General features: G+C 60.9%; 1 protein-coding gene across 1 annotated transcript in view; it reads left to right on the top strand.

Annotated features, from left to right (window-relative positions):
- LOC119089853 (cyclin-dependent kinase 6) overlaps nt 1–21462 on the top strand; it is a 51915-nt gene extending 30453 nt beyond the window's left edge. The window contains exons 6-10 of the mRNA XM_037212665.1: nt 17126–17267; nt 17567–17734; nt 18225–18385; nt 19491–19623; nt 20337–21462. Of these exons, the coding sequence (XP_037068560.1) occupies nt 17126–17267; nt 17567–17734; nt 18225–18385; nt 19491–19623; nt 20337–20495 (763 nt within the window). The 3' untranslated portion in view covers nt 20496–21462. The remainder of the gene's footprint in view (nt 1–17125; nt 17268–17566; nt 17735–18224; nt 18386–19490; nt 19624–20336) is intronic.
- Nucleotides 21463–22077: the final 615 nt, after the last annotated feature.

The following is a 22077-nucleotide window of genomic DNA, read 5'->3' as shown; positions in this document are numbered from 1 at the left end:
GTGCTTGCGAAAAAGTTGGACTATCGTTGAACACTGATCGCCGAGCTGTTTGAGGGCGTCCATGGAAAACACTCCACCGCAGGCCCCGTGTTGGTCTGCCGGCTCAGTCTGCGTACCGCTCCGTCCAGTGTTCGACATTGACTGGAGGTCATTACGCGTGGGCGGTGCTCCTCACGCCGCGGCTGCCGGGCGATGAAACGACGCCGGCGCCGCCGTCACGCGGCCGTTTCCGCCCGGCGACGCGTCCGATAAAGTGACGCCGATTCGGTGCGGTTCGCAGAACTGCGCGGCCGCTGTCGAGATACGGCCGCGCTGGAGCACGTGGCGCGCGCCCGTGCGTCGCGCTGGGGTGCTCGTGTCGGGTCCGCGGCGGCAGCGGCGGCGGCGGTGGTGGCGGCGGCGGTGGCGGCGGTGGCAGCGGCGCCTCAATGGGCGGGCTCGGTCGCGGGCGCAGGGGCCCATGCAGCTGGGGTCACCGTATCTGCTAAGGTCCCCCCACCCCATCGAACCACCTCTCTGCCTTCGTGGTCACCTCCAAACTAGGAAAACAACACGGAAAACACGCAGACGTTTTATATTCGATTCTAACTTAGGGGTACGTGTAGCCAAATGAAGCCCTTGCAGCATTCGAGCTTATAAAAAAAACTTCACTAGGGTGCATGGTACAATTACGCTTACATTTCGCTAGCAGTCCGTGACATGTTAACACCATCCTTGTAGATGGGCCTGCATTAGGTCGTGGAACAACAGATCTAGGCGTTGTTTTTCGCTAGGTTTTGCGTGAAGCTTCAGGTCCAGCGCTGACCCCGGGCCCGAAACCAACCCATCAGAACGCACTGCCTCTATACCGCCGAGTCCGCCTGGTGCTTCAGACCGACAGAGGCGCGGTTGAGCAGCTGAGCTGTCGGCTCATCAGCTGCTGCGGGCCGCAGCTGCTCGGGCCTGCTCGGCCGGCTGCCGCCGGGCCGCCCTCGGCCTCGCCGGCTGCCGCCGGGCCACGCTCGGCCGCCCGCAGGGTCGCTTGATTGCCGGCCGACTGCATCGGACGCTGGCGCCGCCATTTAAATGCGGGAGGGCCAGGTGCGGCGCGCTCACCACCTGCCGTTGCGGGCGTCCCGCCGCCGACCGCCGACGCTGGCGGTTCAACACGCGCAGGGAGGGACTCTGGGACGCTAGGGGGAGGAGGGGGGAGGAGGCGGATCTCGCCCCCTCCACCATCTCGAGAACCGTAAGAGGTAGAGTAACGGAGCTCAAAGGGTCAGTGGGTACTACAGGGAACTCACTTAGGTGAAAAAGCCGCGACACTAAGTCAAGATCTTCAGGGTCAAATTAAGTCAAACATGTAAAGTTTTGAATATTTTGCACGGGTTGGCTTGCAAACTTTGTGCAGTGCCGTAATTTTGTTTAAATGCATTGACATGGGACAAAGCTATGTTGTTGACTTGCATTTGCTATTTGCTATTTGCTATGCATTTGACCTTCGGTCACTTATGTACCGACGAGTCACGACGTATGTGTCCGCGGGCAGAACCACAAGAGTGCTCACAAAGTTTGCAAAAAGGTGCTTACCATTGAGAACCGTTTTGTGCATGTTCCAAATTTGTGATCATGTGGCTTCACCTGCTATTCGTAACACCGGATTTTAGTATTCAGCTATTTTTTAGACGACGTTTTCGGCTTTAATATGCTTCCCAATTCATATAAAGCGAAAACAGACTGCTTGAGAAACATCAGCAATGGATGTATTAACTAGGAATGATTTATCATCACACGCTGAGGGGCTTCACACGCTGAGGGGCTTCACACGCTGAGGGGCAAATGCACTGTGGTTCAGCACGCAGTATGCGCGGTAACAGGGCAATAGCTGATGACGCTAGCTAGCAAGCTGGCACTTTCTCACGGCATACAATGGTCACCTCACCACTGTTTGCACCTGCAGACTGCATGACTGCAGACCGCCATGATGTTGAACTAGATGGACCCATTGACCTCTTATTAACTCGACCTGAATTGATCTCGGCGACCCAACGTCTCGCGCCCGGCTCCGTGACTGATTGAGTGAAATAACGAATCCCCTCCTCCCCACCCTCACTCCCGTCCCTCCGCTGCGCGTGTTGAGAGCGAGGCGCCCCGGCGCCGGCCGCCGGCGTGGAACGGTGGCCCGTCAGCTGGCGGCGCGGCCCGCCTGACGCGTCCCGTCACCTGCTCCCGCACCCCGCCGCCGCCGCCGCCGCCGACCACCGACCGCCCGCGCCCCGCCGCCGCCGCTGCCGACCGCCGACGCGGCGGCCGCCACCTGTTGCCCCCGGGGTTCGTCCGGGCGGCGGCCAGCGCCAGCGGCGCTTGTTCTTTGCGCGACGGAGCGCGGCGTCCTGCAGGCGTGGAAGACGTGGACGCAGGAGCACCACTCTCAGTCCGAGTGCGAGTCCTGGCGGCTGGATTTAAAATCCGATAACGGTGGGTTCAACACGTTGAACTTGGACACTACGCGTATTTCGTTTTATTTCCGTTAATTGCTCTCTTTATTTGTTGTCCTTGACGTCACTGGTGACGACCAGCTTAGTTCAATACTCTGTCAGCGAAGAAGCGATCTTCGGGGTCCCGTCGTTCCAAGCGTCTCACCCGTCGGAGCCGCTCTCGGTCAGCGCTGCGACGGCGCCGCCGGCCGGCCGCGGGCTACAGAAACCCGTCCCCGCGCGGTCACCGCGGCGCGGGTGGTCGACCGCGGCGCGGCTAGACGCAGCGCCGGTGTCGGCGGCGGCCCCGACCGGCGGTGTGCACGCCGGCCGGAAGCTGACCCGTCGCTGACAGGCACGCTCGAGCCCGTCGGGCCGCCGCGCCGGTCTCGGCGCGTGTGTGGCGAGGCACGACCGAGCGGCCGGCCGGCCTGCCGAGGCGGCGACCGTCGCGCCCGGCTCCGCGAGTCATCGCTCCAGCTATGCAGGCCGGGAATTCATGCGGAAGCCGCCATTTGCGGGTAATTGCCTAAATAGCGCGCCTGGAGCGGCCGAGTTTCATTATGAGAAAGAGGGATTGTGGCCGGGGTCACGCATTCACACGCCCTCGAACTGGAAGATGACTCGAAAGCTTCGTCTGCTGTGAAATTACAGCTAAAGGAAGCATTGTGCTCGTTATGATTCGACCGCCCAGTGAGCCTGATAGCAATGTGACGATCGCCGGCGGTCCGTGGCCGCCATAGGATCGCGGTGACCCCGTGGTCACCGACGTCCTGCGTGGGAAAGTGGCCGCGCACGTTCGACACGGGCGCCGACTTCTGGCGGATCCGCCGGCGGCGGAGCGCCGCCGCTCCCCAGCGCGCGGCTCCGGCCCGCGCCCGGCGGTCGGCGCAGCCTCCTCCCGGCCGGCGGCTCCCACGCGCCGCCAGGTGTCGCGCCGACCAGTCGCGCTGCGCTGGAATGCGCCGGGAAATGCCGACGCCTCGCAGTGGGAACAGCGCCGCTGGAATGTCGGCGGCCGGCACTATTTTACGACGTGATTAGAAACCAATTATCGGTTAGCGACCGGGCGCCGGCGGCGGCGCGGTCGGGAGGAGCGACTGGCGGACACACCGGGCCGCGGCCGCGAGGACGGCTGCCGCCGGGCCGGGGTCGGCCGGACGCGCAGCCACCCAGACGGCCTGGTCGCCGCCGGCCGGCGCCCGTCACCTGGCCGACTTGGATTCGCCGTGAAATGTGGGATGAAAGTGATCTCGGTGCGATCTGAAGGGGTCACAGACGTCCCGTCTGATCTCAACGGGTCACAGGCGTCCCGTCTGGCTTTTTTGGTGCGGCGTTTTTGTCGTCGACGGGCGGCGCAGGGCTGGGACGTGCCAGTTTGGGGCCGGCGCCGCCGCCGCTGCCGAGCGCGTGTAACGAACGTGGCGCCGGTCGAGTCACGGAGCGCTGCGGCGGACCGCCTCACGTGGCACGGTCACGCCCCCCCCCCCCCCCCCCCCCGCCCCCGTCCCAGGCCAGGCTCGGCTCCGATCCACGTGTTGGCGTGTTGAACGCGGCGGCCTGCGAACTGGACCACGTGGGGTGCGTGAGTGCCGCTGATTGGCCGATTAGAATCAATTGTTATCAGAGGCAATCAATGCACGATCTACAATAGCGTTAGATCACACACGTAGTAAAAAGCGCCCCACACTAATTCACATTTAGACCGTTTCGAGAGGGTGCTGATCGATTCTGCCGGCTCGTTTCTGTCCCGCGGGAGGCCCTACTTTCGTTCAGCTACAATAGGTCGCGTTTTTTTTCCCTCGCGCCGTCACCGCGTAAAAAGCCAATAAAGGACCTGCCACCTAAATGAGGTCTCAACTCTTTCGCGGGGACCACATGGGCTGTGTGTAATGTAAAAAGCCGCCGCATATGCCCCAGAGTCTGAATGTAATTATACTTGGCCGCGATATCGGGCGCCCTGTGATCGGTTCTTTCTCCGCGCGAAGGCTGGGGTCGGCCAGCCGGCGAGTCGCCCTGTCACTGACGACCGAAAAACTCGGGCAAAAACAGCGCTGGCCTTGCTCCCCGGGCCGTCGGCTCTAACCCTTCGCGCTGTCTCCCTCACGCTCGTCTCCCTGCTGTCCTCCGCTGGGCTCCTTTCTCCCGTCCCGCCGCCGCCGTGGCTAAATTCGGCTCCGCTCGACCCTGCACTGCGCCCGCCGCCGCCTCTTGTCAACAGTTCGCGTCCCCTCGCCGGCTGTCTGAACTTCCGAACTACTTGTCTGCCGCCTCGCCGGCCTGACTGCCGCCGGCCAACTCGCCGACCTGTCTGCCACCATGCGCGGCGCCTGCCGGCCGGCGGAGTCTGGGCTCGCGTTCTCACGCTCTGGGCGGTCAGCCGCCGGCGTCCGCTCCGACGCTCCGACGCCAGCGTCGTTTTTACAGGCGGCCATGTGTCATTACGCGTCCCGTCGGTCGTAAACGTCTGCGCGCTGTTTTTAATTCGGTCGCGTTGCCGGCGATAGGGCGGCAGTCGCGAGGTCAGCGGGGAACTGGGGCAGGCGGCGCCCCGACGAGGGCCCCGCGCCGCCCGGCCCGGCCCGGCGCCGCGCACAAAGCGGGGCCGGCTCGCCATTGTGCTGGGACGGCAAGGTGGCCGCCGCCGCCGCCGCCGTCGCCGTGCGGGCCACGCCGGATCGCCGCCCTCCGAGGAGCGGTGCTGCTGACGCCGGGCGGCGAGGCGGCTCGTCGCGAGACCCGACAGCGGCTGGTGCCGCGGTGCTGCAGGACGCCCCCGCTCCGCCCCGCCCCGCCCCGCCCCGCCCTGACTGTACCGTCGCGCCGTCCGGGTGATCTCATTGCACGGCCGTCGGTCGCCGGGCGGCGCCGCCGGCTCCGGCTCGTGAGTCACGTTTAAACGGCGCCCCGAGGCCCGCCGCCGCCCGCCGGAAACGCCGCCTGCTGACTGCCGTCTGGCCGGGCCGGCGCGTGACGTCAGAGCCGGGGGTGGCGGCGACAGCCGACCCCCGGCCCCGCGCACCAGATGCGGGGCCCCTGCGCTGCCAGCGGTCCGCCGGCCCGCTGCTGACTCAGGACCGGGGGCGCCAGGGCGCCGGAGTTGCTCGTCGAACGCCTGTTTGGTGCTGCACCAGGGACGGTGTGCGAGTGCTCCCGATGGAGAGCAGTGCTCTCCTGTCGCCTCCTTGTTGCCCTAGTGGTAGCCGGTTATTAGCAGACTACTGTCAGTCTCACTAGCGACAGCCCTTTCCATGGGATGTGGTCTGTGACCGGTCGTTACCGCCCCAGGGCACTGTCTGAAACTGAGTGCTGCACCGCGCCGCCCCTCGCCCTATTCTGATGCGTCTTGGCGCTCTGCGTCCGTCCACCGGCCGCGCGACACCTCCGCGGCGTCCGCTGACCAGCCGGTGGCGCCCCCTGGTGAAACGCTTACGTCACCGCCGGAGTCGCTGCCGCCCGCTCCGCCGGTGTCTCGACATTATTGCTCCGGCAAAAACTACTACCGACTGGAGTGCTACGACATCGGTTATATGCGACAAACTTCTACTGCAAAAACTTAAACAGAATTGACTAATACGCGACGTTGCTTCGACTTCAGGGACTTAAACACGACGTGAGCGCCGCATGACAAAATTTAGACTTAAAAAACTTGTACACGTCATTTCATCTACTGCAAAAACCCATACACTCTTCACCTATACGTGGCATGTCTTCTGCTGCAAAAACTCTTACCCGACTTGAGTACTTAACCATAGAACTTATGCTGCAAAAACATGGACGGGTTATCACTTCTACAACATAGGGCTCACCACAATTCAGCTATAGCACCAATGTCGCGTAGAGGTCTTTGCAGTAGAAGTAATACCGTGTATAAGCAATGTCCATATGCGTTTTTGCAGAATGATTTATGACGGATATAAGTTTTTGAAGTAAGCTTTGTCCTTTAGCATTAATGTTATGTATAAGTCTTAACAGCAGAGACAGTGTCGAAATATCAACGCATCAATGTCTCCCTTCTATTGTTGGTTTTTTAGGGATAAGGCTTTTACTACTAGTGTTAAACTATGTGCATAATTCTCCTCTGAAATGCACTTGACATCTGAAGTTATGACGAGCATAAGTTGTTGAGATATACGTTTTGTCGCGCAGCACTAATGTGTATATGTATTGTCAGTGGAAGAAATGTAGCACCCCTGTCAGTAGGGGTTGCTGTAGCACTCCTCTCAGTAGGAGTCGCTATAGCACTCCTCTCAGTAGGAGTTGTAGCACTCCTCTCAGTAGGAGTTGCTGTAGCACTCCTCACTGTAGCAACAGTAGCACTGTTGTGGAGCCCGCTCCGCCATGGCTCGGGCGGGCCGGGCCGGGGAGCCGGCCGAGGGACCAGGAATGCGCCGCTGCCGGCGGCCAGACGGGCTGCCGGCCCGCCCTTTAAACGGGCGCCGGCGGGCCGTTTCCGGTCCGGGGTGCCCTACCGGCGCCGGGGAGGCGAGCGCCGCCGCCGCCGCCGCCGCCGTCGCCGCCGCCGCCGCCGCCCGCCGCCCGCCGCCGGCGCCGGCGCGCCTCGGGTGGGCTGGGGAAAAGGCAGGGAGTGGGCGCACTTTGGACGGATCGCGGCTCCGTAGAATGGGCGCAGAACGGTCGGCACGATAAAAAGTGTGGCTACGCTGACGTCGGCTTGCGATAGTTGCTTGCGACATTGTGAGCCGTTCGTTGGATGTGTGCTGAATGAACATTGTTGAACTTTTCCGTGTCCGCGCAGTCTCTCGCCCGCCGCATCTGCTCGGCGGACCTGGGGCAACAGGGCGTGGTCATCGGCCGGGGTTGGTGTGCCTTGGCGGGGGTCTGTCGGCGGCTCGGGGTCAGTACTGCTCTGCTGCTGAGTGACCCCGGAACCCGAGCTTCCGAGCTCGGGTTCCGAGCTTCCGAGCTTCCGAGCTTCCGAGCTCCTTCCGAGCTCGCCCCCGCCAGACCTCCTCCACCTCGTCTCCTTCCGTTTCGGTCCTTGTCCATACCATTGCCGTTTTGCATTATCTGTTCCTACGCCCGTGATGAGTAAACGGGCCGGCTGGCTTCCGCGCCGCGTGTTTCGGCTGGTGTCGCCGAGGGAGCGTGTGGGGACCACCACCCTCCTCCGCCGTCTCCCCCGCGGTCGTCAGCTCCCCGAGAGAGCGGGTGAGGACCACCGTCCTCCTCCGCCGCCTCCCCCGCAGTCGTCAGCTCCCCGAGGGAGCGTGTGAAGACCACCGCCCTCCTTCGCCGTCTCCCCCGCAGTCGTCAGCTCCTCCCGCCGGGCTCCGCCTGTCAGCCGGAAGCCGTTGTTTTCCGGGCGTTGGCCGGTGGCGGGGCCCGCTGCAGCCGCTGCATCCTGCAGTCTGCCGGCGCTGCTGCAGCGGCGCGCCGGCCTAGAGGCAGCGCGCCGGCCGCCGGCGGCCTCTTGATACGACCGTGATTAGGCGGGCGCCGGCCGGCCGCCGGTCTGTTTGCCGTCCGGCGAGCTGCTGTCAATAGCCGGGCCGGGCCGCGCCGCGCCGGCTAGGCGGAGTTCGAGTGGCGGTACCGGTGGACCACGGCCAGTCCCGCTGCGCCCCGCCAGGCGCGTCCGCGACCAGCTCGTGGCAGACGAGCTCGTGCAGCGCCGGATGTGGCTCATAGAGCCCGACTTCCGCCGCCGGTTTTAGTTGGACTTTTCTTTAGCCATCACGGGGCCAAAAACGGCGTAGATGTGTTTACGATTGGGATTTTAAAATCGTTGGCGGGTAGCACGAGTTGGTACTGGTGCTTGGAGGGTTGGACCAAGCAGTTACTGACACGCGCGCCTACACACGTCAGATTAAGGAGGGTGGCATTGTGATTTTTGTGTATGAAGTTGTCGTCTGCCGATCCCCTGCGTGTCGGGTCGGTATCATGCGTCAGGGGACGCCGCGCCCTGCTGTTTGCGAGTGGGTGGAGGATGGTGCCGCCTGCGCCATTGACCGTGCCATGTCCCCACCCCCAACACCGACCCAGGCGCTCGTGCGGCCCGGCTACCGGCTGGCAGGGCAGAGGCGGCGCCAGGTCTGGCGCCGCTCCTGAACCGCCGGCACCCGCACCGCTGTGGCCTCTGGAGCCGCCCGTGGCAGAGGGGAATTCGGATGTGGGGATTCAGGGTTAGTGTTTTTTTTCCAACCAGGTCGAAAAGGATTTTTTCATCCGCCTGCATGCACGATCTAGCAAAAACGAAGCTTTTGGTATGTTGGCATTAGCGTCTTTTGACAAACTTGAATTTGGTGTAGCTTTTTTAGGCTTTGTTTTTCAACAACTGCTTCAACTAGTTGTGCTTATCCAATACGTCATGTTGTATTCGTGCTTTCCAGGTAATAGCTCCTTTCAACTCATTTAAGCAAGCCTTGAATTTAATACATATCCCACAAACACAAACTTGCTGGCCCGTCTTCCCATGTAACCAAGGCATGTCATGTCATGCCCTCCCATGTCAAGGACATTCCGTTTGAGCACATGGAATGCACTGTTGGACTGTTGCAGCTTGACATGGGGTACTGTGCAGCACCCGAAATACCCGATGGTTATTTGTAAGATCTGCCGCGAAATTTTAAGCATGCACATACATGAATGCATAAAATGTCGACCGTGACGTACTTAAAGTGATCCCAATGCGCCTTCTCGTCCTACACCTCGCCGTTTGTAATCCTTCCTCTCAACTCCCGGTTGTTACAAGGCCTTGCACGCGCCCCATGCGTCGAGACAGTACGCATCAGGATGGGTCTCGCGCTTCTTCCTTTTCTACCATATTCGGTTTCAGATGAGTCGGCAGAACCTGGGCTGATGCACAGTATCATTTGTCCGTTCCCGCTTTCGTGCGCAACTTTTTCAGAACAGATTCCACTGACGGCCCGAGCATTGGCGCCGCACCGCGCCATGCAGTAGCCGATCTCGCGCCGGAGAGCCCGGGGAGCGTGGACGTCACCGAGGCAACCCCGAGCAAGGCAGAAAATGCCCGCCCATAGCGTGGCCTATGCGAGGCGTCCCGGGGAATGGATGAATGAGTCTCGGGGACGTCTCGGGCCCGATACCGGCGCGCGGAGACACGAATGTAGACAAGGTTGGCGCAGATGTGGTATATATGATATTGTACAAAGAGAGCACAGGAAACGAGGTCCGATTGAAAGGCTTTCCGAGTGGAGTAGGGACGAGGACGAGTAGGGGTATCGCTGGTGGACGTCGGCAAGACAATCGTTTGAGATGGTTTGTTGGACGATAGAAATCAGTGTGACGTGTGCGTGTCTGATACTTCTTACTTAGCGTGGACGACGATTGTGTGGTTTGTGCACAGAGACCTTCGCGGTTTCATACTCTCTAGTATGAAATCCGGAGTACCAACTTTTTCAGGGTTGAGTTCCCTGAGAAAGCGCTAAAATTCCAACCTTGGTCGGCAGCCGCCGCTGACCCGTCCGGGACCGCCTCTGACCGGTCCCCCGTGACCGGCGCTGTTGGCGGCCGCTGTGGGCGTCGCCCGGCGCAACATTGCAATCCGCCCGATCATGCTGCATGCAGGTGCACGCCGTGATGTCACGACAGAGCTATGAGAAAACAGCGCCGCCGGCAGGCCGCCAGACGGCCGGCCGTGTGGTACCGGCCGCCGGCCGCGGCGACAGGCGCTCGTGGGCGGACCCGCCTCGCTCCCCCGTCGCGTACCGGGCCGCTTGCTGAACGGCGGACGCGGGTCCACGTCCAGGTCGCGAGCGTTGTTCGATGCGCGCGATGCTGCACGTCAGGGGAGTGCGAGACGGTCGGCGGGTGGGTGGTTGACTCGTCCCGCTGCGTGAGACACTGTTTCTCCGCATGTTTAGCGGCGGTCCGTGACCTCACGGCCGCGTGCACGGGTCGAGGTATGCCGGGTGTGGCTCGAGAGTTTCACTGAATGCTGCGCCACGGGACCCGGGCTTCGTTAGCATTCATGCCGCGGTCGGGCTATTAGCCCCGGAATTCCATTATGCGCTGTGTTTAGGAGATCACTCTGGGGTCTATGCATCACGCCGATGAACACAAACTGCGCTGTCGTGCCGGGCGGGACGGGCGAGGCTCTGCGCCGCATTAGCCACGCCTGGCGCTGTTGACACGAGTCGACCGGGGCCGTGCGTCTTGCCGCGACAGGTGCCCTTCCCTCCGTCTCATGACTCACTGGCGCCGGTGTTTACGGGTGCCGGAGCCCCTCCCTCACGCCAGGCGGCTCCCGGCCTCCAGCTCCCTGGCTGCCGGCCCCTGGCTCCCGGGCTGCCGGCCGCTGGTTCCCAGGTTGCCGGCCGTTGGCTCCCAGGCTGCCGGCCCCTGGCTCCCAGGCTGCCAGCCCCTGGCTCCCAGGCCGCCGGCCGCTGGCTCCCAGGCTGCCGGCCCCTGGCTCCCAGGCTGCCAGCCCCTGGCTCCCGGGCTGCCTGCCCCTGGCTCCTAGGCCGCCGGCCCCTGGCTCCCGGGCTGCCGGCCCCTGGCTCCCAGGCTGCCGGCCCCTGGCTCCCGGGCTGCCAGCCCCTGGCTCCCAGGCCGCCAGCCCCTGGCTCCCAGGCCGCCAGCCCCTGGCTCCCGGGCTGCCGGCCCCTGGCTCCCAGGCTGCCGGCCCCTGGCTCCCGGGCTGCCAGCCCCTGGCTCCCAGGCTGCCAGCCCCTGGCTCCCAGGCCGCCAGCCCCTGGCTCCCGGGCTGCCGGCCCCTGGCTCCTAGGCCGCCGGCCCCTGGCTCCCGGGCTGCCTGCCCCTGGCTCCTAGGCCGCCGGCCCCTGGCTCCCAGGCTGCCAGCCCCTGGCTCCCAGGCTGCCTGCCCCTGGCTCCTAGGCCGCCGGCCCCTGGCTCCCAGGCTGCCTGCCCCTGGCTCCTAGGCCGCCGGCCCCTGGCTCCTAGGCCGCCGGCCCCTGGGTACCAGGCGGCCGGGCCTGACTGACTTCCCTGACTTCTAGGCTCCTGATCCCTGACCCCCAGACTGTCAGCCCCTGTATCCCGGCCCCTGGCTCCCAGACTCCCGGCTCCCAGACTCCCGGCTTCCGGACACCAGCTCCGGTGCATGCGCTGGTCTAAATCGGACTGCGGCGGGAGCGGTCGGCCGTCCTCCACACGGTGTCATCAGTTGAGGTAATGCGCGCCATCCGGTGCCCTCGACCCGCGGCCGACCCCGGGCGAGCGGCGCGCGCCGCCCGGTTCCGGTCACACGGCGCCGCCGCCGATTGCGGCCGGAGCACCACCGCGTCCCTTCCGCCCGGCCGGCGGGGAGGGCGGGCGGGCGCAAACCCTTGCCCGCTGGCCGGCCATCAGCGGCGGACCGGCGCCGCCGCCGGCCAGGAGCGCGCCGCCCGACCACAGCTGGGTGGCCCCGAGGTCCGCGCTCGAGCCGCTGCTCAGCCCCCTCCCTCCCCCCCCCCCCCCCACCATGTGGCGGTCACCGGCGCGTGATGAGAGGAATCGGTAGAAACCAAACATTTGACGGGCTTATTGTCACTGTTCTTGTTTCAAGTACCATGGTATGTAGTGCCGGTTAGTTCCCCTTTCGCTTTTTTCAGACGCCGTGACTTGCGATATAATCATTTCTTTCTCTGTGTTTAGTTGATGTATTCCGATTCGCACCTGTGGTGAACCGTGCGTGCTGGATGCCACGTTTGCTGAGTCGGACATGCTTTTCACTTGCTAGTTATTATGGAAATAGGACCTGTAATAGAGTAAGTTGAGAATAACGCCATCCGCGAGTATGTGAATACAGGTGAGAATCCAGGTACACATTCTAAACTCACGGACAAATACGCAAGAACACCCCGAGAAAGGGCCAAAACATGAGCGCATAACAATATTGGGCTCAACGAATACTTTTAGCGCGTGCTGCCATCTCTCGATGAGTTTGAAGTACTGGAAGTAAGTGTCGGTTTCGCACGGGTCGTTTGGCGTACCTCTCTACGTCGTAAAGTCGTTCCATGACATAATTAAACAAATACACAAAAAAACAAATACCGCATTGGGGAGCATGTCAACTAAATGGAGATGTTTGTTGTATTCGGCAGTCCTTTCCACTAAAAAGTACACCATTAGTGATAATTGGGTTCGTTCCATCACATCTGATGCTTGCTCCAATATCTTCAAATGTGAAGCATTCCCTTAAATGTGCCTCAATATGCGGCTATGTGAACCGCAAGGAACAGGTCTGCGGTAGCACCACGCAATGACCAGGACGACAGTGTGATCAAAGTAGTGATTCGGTGTAAGTGGCTTGGCGTGCAGAACCCAGAGAGACATATTGGCGTCAACATGTTAAAAAAATGTTTGGGAAAGGCGGTCAGAGTCTCATGCTTACCAAGGCAAAATTTGAGAAAATTTCCAGGAATGTAACAGAAATGGTTCGACCGTTATCCGTTAGTTTGGCCAGTGTTGAAATAAGCATGTTGTGTAGGCGCTCAAATGCAGCTCACTTCTCTAATGCGATGCAAACATCCAATTGTATAATCACAACAGCCAAATGTTCGTGAATACATTTTTGTTAGGCCAAAGCCTGTCGGGCGTAGGGATCACATCCATAAGGTGCACCTGTACAGTTTCGGTTATTTTCCTGTCACTTGTCTTTTTTGCCCAAAACTTCGGGATTAGCACAGAGCAGAGCCGACCTTCGTGCCTGAATGTAAAACCGCGGAAAAATTTAACGATATGTTGTGGAAATCATGTAAATGTTAATGGGGTTATGTTACAGACATAATCTAACGTGGCATCCAGGATACGTTCGTTATCTTCTGCAGCCGGCGCCCAGCGAGCTGTATGTGGAATTCACCTCTCTGTTGTACTGGTGCCACGGCGTTAGCGGCGACACCAGACGCTTGAGCTGCTTGGATGTGAGCTATGTGACGAGCCAGCGTTAGAGTTTTTCGGGTGTTTTCACTAGCGTTCCCTTGCCGAGGTTATGACAGGCGAAAAGCGGATATGATCTCACTTGTCCGCCGCCTCTGATGCACCAGACGTGACGGATGGTGCTCCACGATCTTGCACGTGCATGGCACGCCGAGGTTGTTTCCCCTGACCGGTTTCGTGCTGTTTTCCGAGTGTTGTTGGTTTTCCCGACCCAGCAATATCCGGCCTCTGCCGTGGGAACGGAGGAGCCAGGTGGGTCATCACGGCCCACCCTCCTCGTCCATCTCTCTCCAAACGGCCGACCGGGCTGACTGACGCCTGCGCGCGGGTGACGTCCCGCCTGTCCCCTCCGCCTCGTGCGCCACCGTCGTCGCGGGTCACCGCACACGGCGGCGGGACCGGGAGTCGGGTCCGGCCGCCGGGAATGCGCGACGTTTCCGGCGCCGGCCGCGCCGCGCGCACGTCGCAGCGGCGCCGTGACGCGGCGGATTGGCCGGCAGCACCGCCCGCCGTGTGTGCGCCGTTTTTCGCCACGCTGTTTGCGGACGTCGCGCCGACCGGCCAGCCGCGATGCATCGGCCGGCCGGAATGCATCGGCTGTCCTTGAGGTACTGGTTTGCCACGGCGGCGGGCAGATTCCTGCCGCGTTGAGCGGGCCGATCGCGGCAAAAATGCGGCGCTGGTCTCCAGCAGCCCGCTGTCGCCGCCGCTGGTCTACAGCTGATCTACAGCGGCCTGCCTGCCAGCGGCCTCGCTGCCGCTGAGTTACAACGGCCGCTGTCGCCGCCGCTGGTCTCCAGCAGCCCGCTGTCGCCGCCGCTGGTCTACCGCAGCCCGCTGTCGCCGCCGCTGGTCTACAGCGACCCGCTGTCGCCGCCGCTGGTCTACAGCTGATCTACGGCGGCTTGTTGTCGCTGCCACTGATTTACAACGGCTGCTGTCGCCGCCGCTGATGTACAGCGGCCCGCTGTTGCCCCCGCTTTCGCCGCCGCTGGCCTACGGTGGTCCGCTGTCGCCGCCGCTGGTCTACGGTCGACAGCGGCCCGCTGTCGCCGCCGCCGCTGATTGCATCGCAGTCGACGCGGAAATCAGGGGTCGCCTTGTTGTGCCTAGATGTTTTTGGCGGAGCCTGTTATCAGGGAGACCTTTTTATTAAGCTGGTGCCCTCGATGGGGCTGATTTGTTCGGTGGCGTTGAGCAATGACCCCCAAGGTATCGGTTTTGTCAATAGCAGATACGATTTATCCTGGGGAGGTGCGTGCGGCATGAATTATGGATGGATGGCTTAAGTTCAGCTGCCTTTTTGCGGTGCCGACCTACCGCAAGCTCTTGATCCGCCGACGGGTCTCAGAGATGGGGAAACCGCAGAGGGCTCAGGAGAACCCCACGACAATCGGAATGTGGAATGGGAATGAGCACATTCGGAAGCTGGCTGATCGCATACTTATATGCAAACAATTCTGAAACAAAATATCATGAAGCCCACCAGACCGGTGTAATGATGAAACCGATCTGATTTTGTTTCTACTGATCCCTAATTGGTTTGTAATTAGCTTTTAATCCAGACTCTCAGAGTCTGTCGACATAAAACAAGATGCCACGGTGACGAACGCTATCTAGCATCTCTGCAACCAAGTCAGGTTTTCGGACTGAACCATGCTGTTTAACCTCGTGAAGACATGCCGCTGGAGCCGCATCAGCTGGGCCTGCGGTTATCGCCCGAAAAACTGCACGTTCCATGTGTCCCACTACACCGCGAACCAGCGCCAAAACACGACTCGCGCGGTCGTTCCCAAATCTTAAGTCCACAAATCCGTGGTCGGCGGCGCCGCACCGAACACGTGAGCCGGCTGGACTGCAGGAAAGCCGAGCCGCGTCGGGCGAGGTGACGGGTAGCATGCGAGCTGGCATAGGAGACTGAGAACCTTCTCCTATCCCTTAGCAACTAAACACTCTTGCCTGTGGGACTTACTAAAGTACTGACGGTAATTTGTTCCGTATAGCAAAGGCGACAGCACTGGCGCCCTGGGAAACCGCGTGGTCTCGCCTGCCACCGGCAGAGGGATGCGCCACCCTGTGGCACGCTGGCACATAACCCTGAGCGAGGCGGCGCGACGGCGGTGCGTCTGTGCCGCGTCTGTGCCGCGACCCCCAGCTGTGGCGCCGCACCCAGCGCAGCTCCATCGGCGGCCCATGGTTTCTCAGTGGGCCAGTGCTGTGGCCTTTGTTACACGGAACAAATTACCGTCAGTGCCCTAGTAAGTCCCACAAAGAGTGTTTAGTTCCTAAGGGATAAGAGAAAGTTCTCTGTCTACTATGTACTAGGTCGTAGGTCTGTCTTCTATCTACTAGGTCGTTCCACCCAAAACGCTCTTGGTGCGGTCTGGCAGCTGCTTCAACAAATTGGTTGTACATCCACGATGCGTCAGTGGGAAGCTGACCTGCGTGATGGAGATTGCGGTAGGAAACAGGTGCACATAACTGCGTGCATAAGTTCTTCGTAGTCCAAATGAGCTTCGCGTTGTGAGACAATCCCAAGCCTGTATGTTGCAAGTCATGGCTATTCCTGTTGCCGCTATTTGGTCGCATGGCCGCACAGCAGCCAGCCAGTGTCCGCTGGAATGACAACGTGCTTGAGGTGGACTGCCTGGCGCGGCGACCGTCCCGTATTTGGTGTTAGCGGTCGCATTTTGCCCCTGGTGCGGAGGCTCTTGGTGACTTTGGAATGGCGTGGTCACTCCGGCGTCGCTTTCCTCATCACGAAGCGGGGCTGAATGTCCGCACGAGTTAGGGGCGTGCGGAACGGCCAGAGCAGCAGCGGCTGTGATATGTCGGGCCCCGTGAAGGTGGCGCCATGGACAGATCTGCCTGAGGTGTCCAGGCCACCCCGGTGCCGTGTCGACAGCCGCCCCGGGCGGTGCGTGCCGAGGGCAGCCAACTGTCCATGCTTCTCTTCCATGGCGCGCCAGCCCCCCCAAGGTCGTTGCAATTCGTTTGCTGTTTTTCATTCATAAAGAAGATGATCCAATATGTCGTGGGTAGACTTGTGGCAATTATTTTGAACATCACATCGCTTCTCACGAGAACAAGAGCCCATCCGAGAGTCCATCCGTCTGTCCATCTGCGAGTCCCCGCGAATCTTGGGCGGGTGTCCCCAGTCAGCTGGCGGATCGGCTGCTCAGCGGGCTGGCGTGGGACCGCGGCGGGCGCGACACGGGACCAGCTGATCAGGGGGTCCGCGAAGGACCGCGGCGGGCGCGACACGGGATCAGCTGCCCAGGGGGTCCGCGTGGGACCGCGACGGGCGCGACACGGGACCAGCTGCTCAGGGGGTCCGCGAAGGACCGCGGCGGGCGCAACACGGCGCGCCCGCGCGGGACTCACTGATGCCATTGGATTCCGGCACCGTGCGTAGGACCCCCTGTAGGCAGGCAATGAGCATAATTGTGACGGTTGTGCTGCGTTGGCAAGCTTGCCCTGATTTTTTGCCACCGGGGGTTGTATCAAATATCGTGACACGGCCGTCGGTAGTTTCCCGGTGCTCAAATTGTGACTTGTCATATTTTTTAAAGATAATGTGTGTGTTCTTCCAAAATATGCTGTAGCTGGCCCCGTTTTTCTTTTTACCTGTCACGTCCGGAGTACCGTCGTGGTTTCGTAGCATCTTTCCCGTGACGGGCCTGTGGCGGTGCCTTTCGTAACATCTTCCTCTTGACGGGCCTGTGGCGGCGCCTGACCGGCCCTGCCGGCCGCCAGCTCCGTCGTCCCATCCGCGGTCTCCTGACGTGACGTTCTCCCGGCAGGCTGCTGGACATCTGCCACGGCCAGCGTTCCGAGCAGGGCAACCAACTGATCCTGGTGCTGGTGTTCGAGCACGTGGACCAGGACCTGGCGGCGTACCTGGAGAAGTGTCCGGCACCCGGACTCAGTCCGGCCGTCATCAAGGTGCGCACGCCGACCGCCGCTGGGGAGCTGGTCACGGGGTAGGCGCCGCTTTAAGTGTGGTCATCCACTGGTTTGGAAGTGGCATGTCGGTTTAGGATTTATTTGCGTCTTATTCAGACCAGCTTCAGAAGTGTGGGCTGTGATCGTGCTATGCAGTCACATTTCTGGATATTTTGGTATGCATATTGTGTTCTGTTGAATATGTAGTTTTGTGAGGCTGTAAATACATACGCAAGACAGCCGTAAGAATTAACCCGCGAATTCCACTCGGTTGCTTCTGACCGGCGCGTCGCCTCCAGAACATGCTGTACCAGATCCTGGCTGGCGTGGACTTCCTGCACAGCAACCGGATCGTGCACCGGGACCTGAAGCCGCAGAACATCCTGGTGACCAACAGCGGCGACATCAAGATCACAGACTTCGGCCTCGCCCGGATATACGACTACCAGATGACGCTTACCAACGTGGTGAGTGTTTGTGTCTGTATATGTACAGCGGCCAGGGCTGGCCCACTTGACCAGCACGGAGCGGGCGCCCGCTGGCAAGGCTCTTTGAGAACATTGGCCTTTAGGCATATGATAAGCGAAAGCCGCCGTGAAGCGGATTGTATACCTGAAACGAACGTTGGTGGATAGCGGGGTGAATGATCCTGGTCATGTCCCGGGAGCTGCAAGAAGTCGTCAGAGCCGGTCCTCCCGCTTTGTTATTGGTCGTCGCCCTCCCGATGTCCTCGCAGTGAGTTATGTCTGACTTCACTTTAAAGCGTTCACCTGACGTCCGTGCTCTTGCTCGCTTTGCGTGCCCCGCCCGGCACGCACGGCCGCGCGCGCCGCCGGGCCGCACGTGTTCCGTGCGGCAGTGCCCTGAACGCGCGCCGCTCCCGCAGGTGGTGACGCTCTGGTACCGGGTCGCACGTGTTCCGTGCGGTGGTGCTCTGAACGCGCGCCGCTCCCGCAGGTGGTGACGCTCTGGTACCGGGCGCCCGAGGTGCTGCTGCAGTCCTCGTACGCCACGCCCGTCGACATCTGGTCCGTGGGCTGCATCTTCGCCGAGCTCTGGCGGCGGACGGCGCTCTTCTGCGGCAATAACGACGCCGGCCAGCTCGCCCAGATACTCAAGTAAGCCGCCGGCTGGTCAACCCGCTCACGCAGTAGAGTAAGCAGTCTGTTAGTCAGTCCGCTCACGCAGTAGAGTAAGCAGCCTGTTGATCAGCCCGCCCACGCAGTAGAATAAGCGGTCTGTTGGTCAGCCCGCTCACGCGCGAAAGGAAGCAGCCTGTTGGTCAACCCACTCACGCAGTAGAGTAAGCAGTCTGTTGGTCAGCTCGCTCACGCAGTAGAGTAAGCAGTCTGTTGGTCAGCCCGCTCACGCAGTAGAGTAAGCAGCTTGTTGGTCAGCCCGCCCACGCAGTAGAATAAGCAGCCTGTTGGTCAGCCCGCTGCTCACACAATAGAGTAAGCAGCCTGTTGGTCAGCTCGCTCACGCAGTAGAATAAGCAGTCTGTTGGTCAGCCCGCCCACGCGTGAGAGGAAGCAGCCTGTTGGTCAGCCCGCTCACGCAGTAGAGTAAGCAGCCTGTTGGTCAGCTCGCTCCACGCAGTAAGCACTTCGCTTTGGATTGCTTGTGCCGGATGTGGTAGCGGTCTTGCTGGAATGGGTCCCACACTTTGTCTCTTGATCATCGACCGAGGCTAGGCGACGGATTACGGAGGTGACAGTTTGGTCAGTTCTGCTAGGCACCAGATGGTGAGGCTTGATCTGATTTGACTAGCCTACACGTAGCCGTCAGGTGTTTGGTTGGTACTGGTTTGCCATTGGAATGACAACAAGCTTGCAGTTGATGCTTCTGATAAGGTTATGTTTGAGGATCTTTCGTTGGATATATTTGTCTTGTTAGCCGGTTCTCGGGGTTGTAGCAGGTCGGCTTTTACTAAAATATTCTTTTCGTGTCACGCATCGTCGCACTCCACTGGAATTTGGGCCTTAAGGTGTTATCTGCGTTGTATCAGAGATTAAAGTAGGGGTCGTTCATTTTAAGGCGAAGTTTCGCCTTGAAGTTGGTCCAACAATGAATTGTAACTGGTTTTTAAACGAAGAGACTTGTGGTGTCTGCGACATGCGCTGTTTTCCAGCAGTCGTCATGCGTCCGGAATGACAAGTGTTTTGTGCCTCATGCTATGCGTCTCTGCACGAGCGTCCGAGCGAACCTGCGCCGCTGTTTCAGTATCATGGGCACGCCGCCCGAGTCGGACTGGCCGGAGAACGTGGCCGTGCTGTGGTCGTCGTTCCATCACCGGGACGGCATTCTGGACAAGGTTGTACCTGAGATCGACGAACTCGGCAAGGACCTGCTCCAGGTGGGAGTTCGGACATCGCTGGTCTGGCCAGCGGCCATCGTGCCGGTGTGCTGTGATCGTTAGAGGAGTGGTGGCTTCACCGATGGATGGATTTTGGGCAGGGGCCACTTCCTCATGGAGCCTTGCACCTCCCCTGGCGGTCCTTTCCCCGTCCCTGAACACCAGTTTCCTCCCCGTCCACTCCCCCCGTTCCCTCCGAACGTTACTCGGCCGTCCCTGGCGTCGAAGCTGACAACGCGCCTGCAGAGCTCACCAAAGACCGGCGCTGCGAGTTGCAGTTCGCCATGCTCTGCAGACCGCGGCTTCCGGCTGATCTGGTGCGTGCGTCCGTCGGTGTATGTTAGACATCACTTGGCACAATCATCTCATCCGCCCTTCCTTCCTCATCATCGCTCCATCCTGCATGCTGGGGACGCCCCGTTTATCGTGACAAGCTCCATGCCCCAGCCATGTGTGGGCTAAGCGCCCCCTTGTTGGGCTCCGTCCGGGTGCCAAGCACATACCCCGTATAGGGCTTCCTGTGGAGGCTAAGCCTTGGCGGAGGCCCCCAGTTGTATGCAGTTTTACAGCATTTTGCACCATTATCCGCCGTGCTTTATCCCATCACCCTGAAATGGTCACTACCGGTCGTCATAGAAGCTGAAAGGGCTTTAATCCAAACGGAGCCAAGCATTCGTCTCGTGCGGCGCCGCTGACGGCCGCCTCTTCTGCAGCGGATGCTGTCGTTCTCGGCGAGTCGGCGCATCACGGCCGCCGAGGCGCTGCTGCACCCGTACTTCGACGACGAGCGGATGGCCGTGAGCTCGCCGGCGGCGGCGCTCTCCTGCTCCAGCGCCAATGACTCGGGCACGTCGAACGCCAGCAGCACGTGAGCGGCCGCCGCCGCCGTCGCCACCGCCGCCCGGGACACAGTGCTGCCGGACGGACGGACGGACGGAGCGAGCCGCGCCGGCCCGCTGCGACGCGGTGCCTTCCTGCTGAGCATAATTCCGAGCTGCCGCATAATTCCGAGTTACTTGTTGATACGTCTGGCATTCCGAGTGCGGACCAAGTGCCTGGCGATGAAGTGGCAACGCCTGTTGTACTGTGAGGTGTTTTGCGTGGGCCGCGCGGGTGGCCCTGTCTGTTGGCGGGGTGGGACTTCGGGGCGTGGCGCGGTACCCGTCCAATCGACGCCGTCATACCTCACAAGCTGCCATGCGCCAGCGCCGCCCGGCCGCGGTCTCGGCGGCGCCGGCGGCCTCTCGCGACCTGCGTCCGCCCGCCGCCGGCCGCCGACCGACCGACCGGCCGGACTTTTGTACATAGTGTCGCCAGAGAGACGTACGCTTGCGGTCACCGACGGTAGCGTCGTGCCTAGTTTCTGTTTACCTGTTGGACCGTCTCCGAGCCGTGGCGGGGCGGTCGTCGCGGAACGCGCGCCGGCGGCTCTCGACCGGTCCGGCCCGCGCCACCCCTCAGCGGCTAGGGCCGCGGACCCTAGTTGTAGTCTCCTCTGGCTTCGTCTCCTAGTCACATGTCTCACTTTGCCGCCACGGAGCGAAGGTCGGCTCTGGTACTGCCCACTCGGTCCTGTCCATGTTTCTGCGCGTCCAGCAGACCGCCGTGTGTCCCAGGTGCTACCGCGCAGACGCTGCGCGCAGGAGCTGGAGCCGGTACTCGTACTTAATATCAGGCTGCTAACATATCAACTCCAAAGCTGCCTTAAACATTGTACGCCAAGGCGCTGGTTTACGAGTGTGCAGTTTGTACATTGTACATGGTTTTCGAGATGAATGTTGTGTAATTTGTACATGCTTTGTTTGAGACGTTATATATTTCATACAAATATTTCGGGAACGGATTGGTTTCACTGCCAGTGGCGATGGCGTGAGAATGCGCCGTAATGAATCAGCCGGGCCGGAAGAGGCTTATTTCTGGGCAGGTGCGTAGCGTTAGTGGAGCGCTGCTTCAGTTCAGTGGAACAAATAACCGGGGTGGCAGCGGGGGGGGGGGGGGGGGTCGTGCTGACCTTCACCCGTCAATGTCATGCTGAGCACCGGAGCCTGCGCCCGGCCAGACCCCAGGTCTGTGTCTGACTGCATCTCACCGTTATTCGTAACCGGGTTGGGGCCCCTTAACGCTGCGTTGTAGACAGACAGATTTCCTCAAGCTGCGAATGCATTCATTGCACACGTGCTTACACATCAGTTTCCCATGGTCCCTTATCCATTTTCGGGACGACACTGGTGGTTTTAGGTCAATGCACTGTGGACCTAGAAATTGATGCGCCCTCGAGCTCCAGCCGTCGCTCTTGGTACAAACTTCATGCGGACTTGGTGTGGCACAATGGACGTGGCATGCACTAACATGCCCCCCCCCCCCTCCCCCCACAGGGTGTTCAGAACAGCCAAATACACGTCGTCGGTGGGGACGTCGTACCCATGTATGAACACGTAATATTGACGAGTCGTA

Source organism: Pollicipes pollicipes, unplaced genomic scaffold (assembly GCF_011947565.3).
Source record: "Pollicipes pollicipes isolate AB1234 unplaced genomic scaffold, Ppol_2.1 Scaffold_3087;HRSCAF=3621_pilon_pilon_pilon, whole genome shotgun sequence".
In the NCBI taxonomy this organism is placed as follows: Eukaryota; Metazoa; Arthropoda; class Thecostraca; order Pollicipedomorpha; family Pollicipedidae; genus Pollicipes; species Pollicipes pollicipes.
Note: the sequence above shows the minus strand (reverse complement) of the source record. Positions and strands in the feature narration are given on the sequence as shown.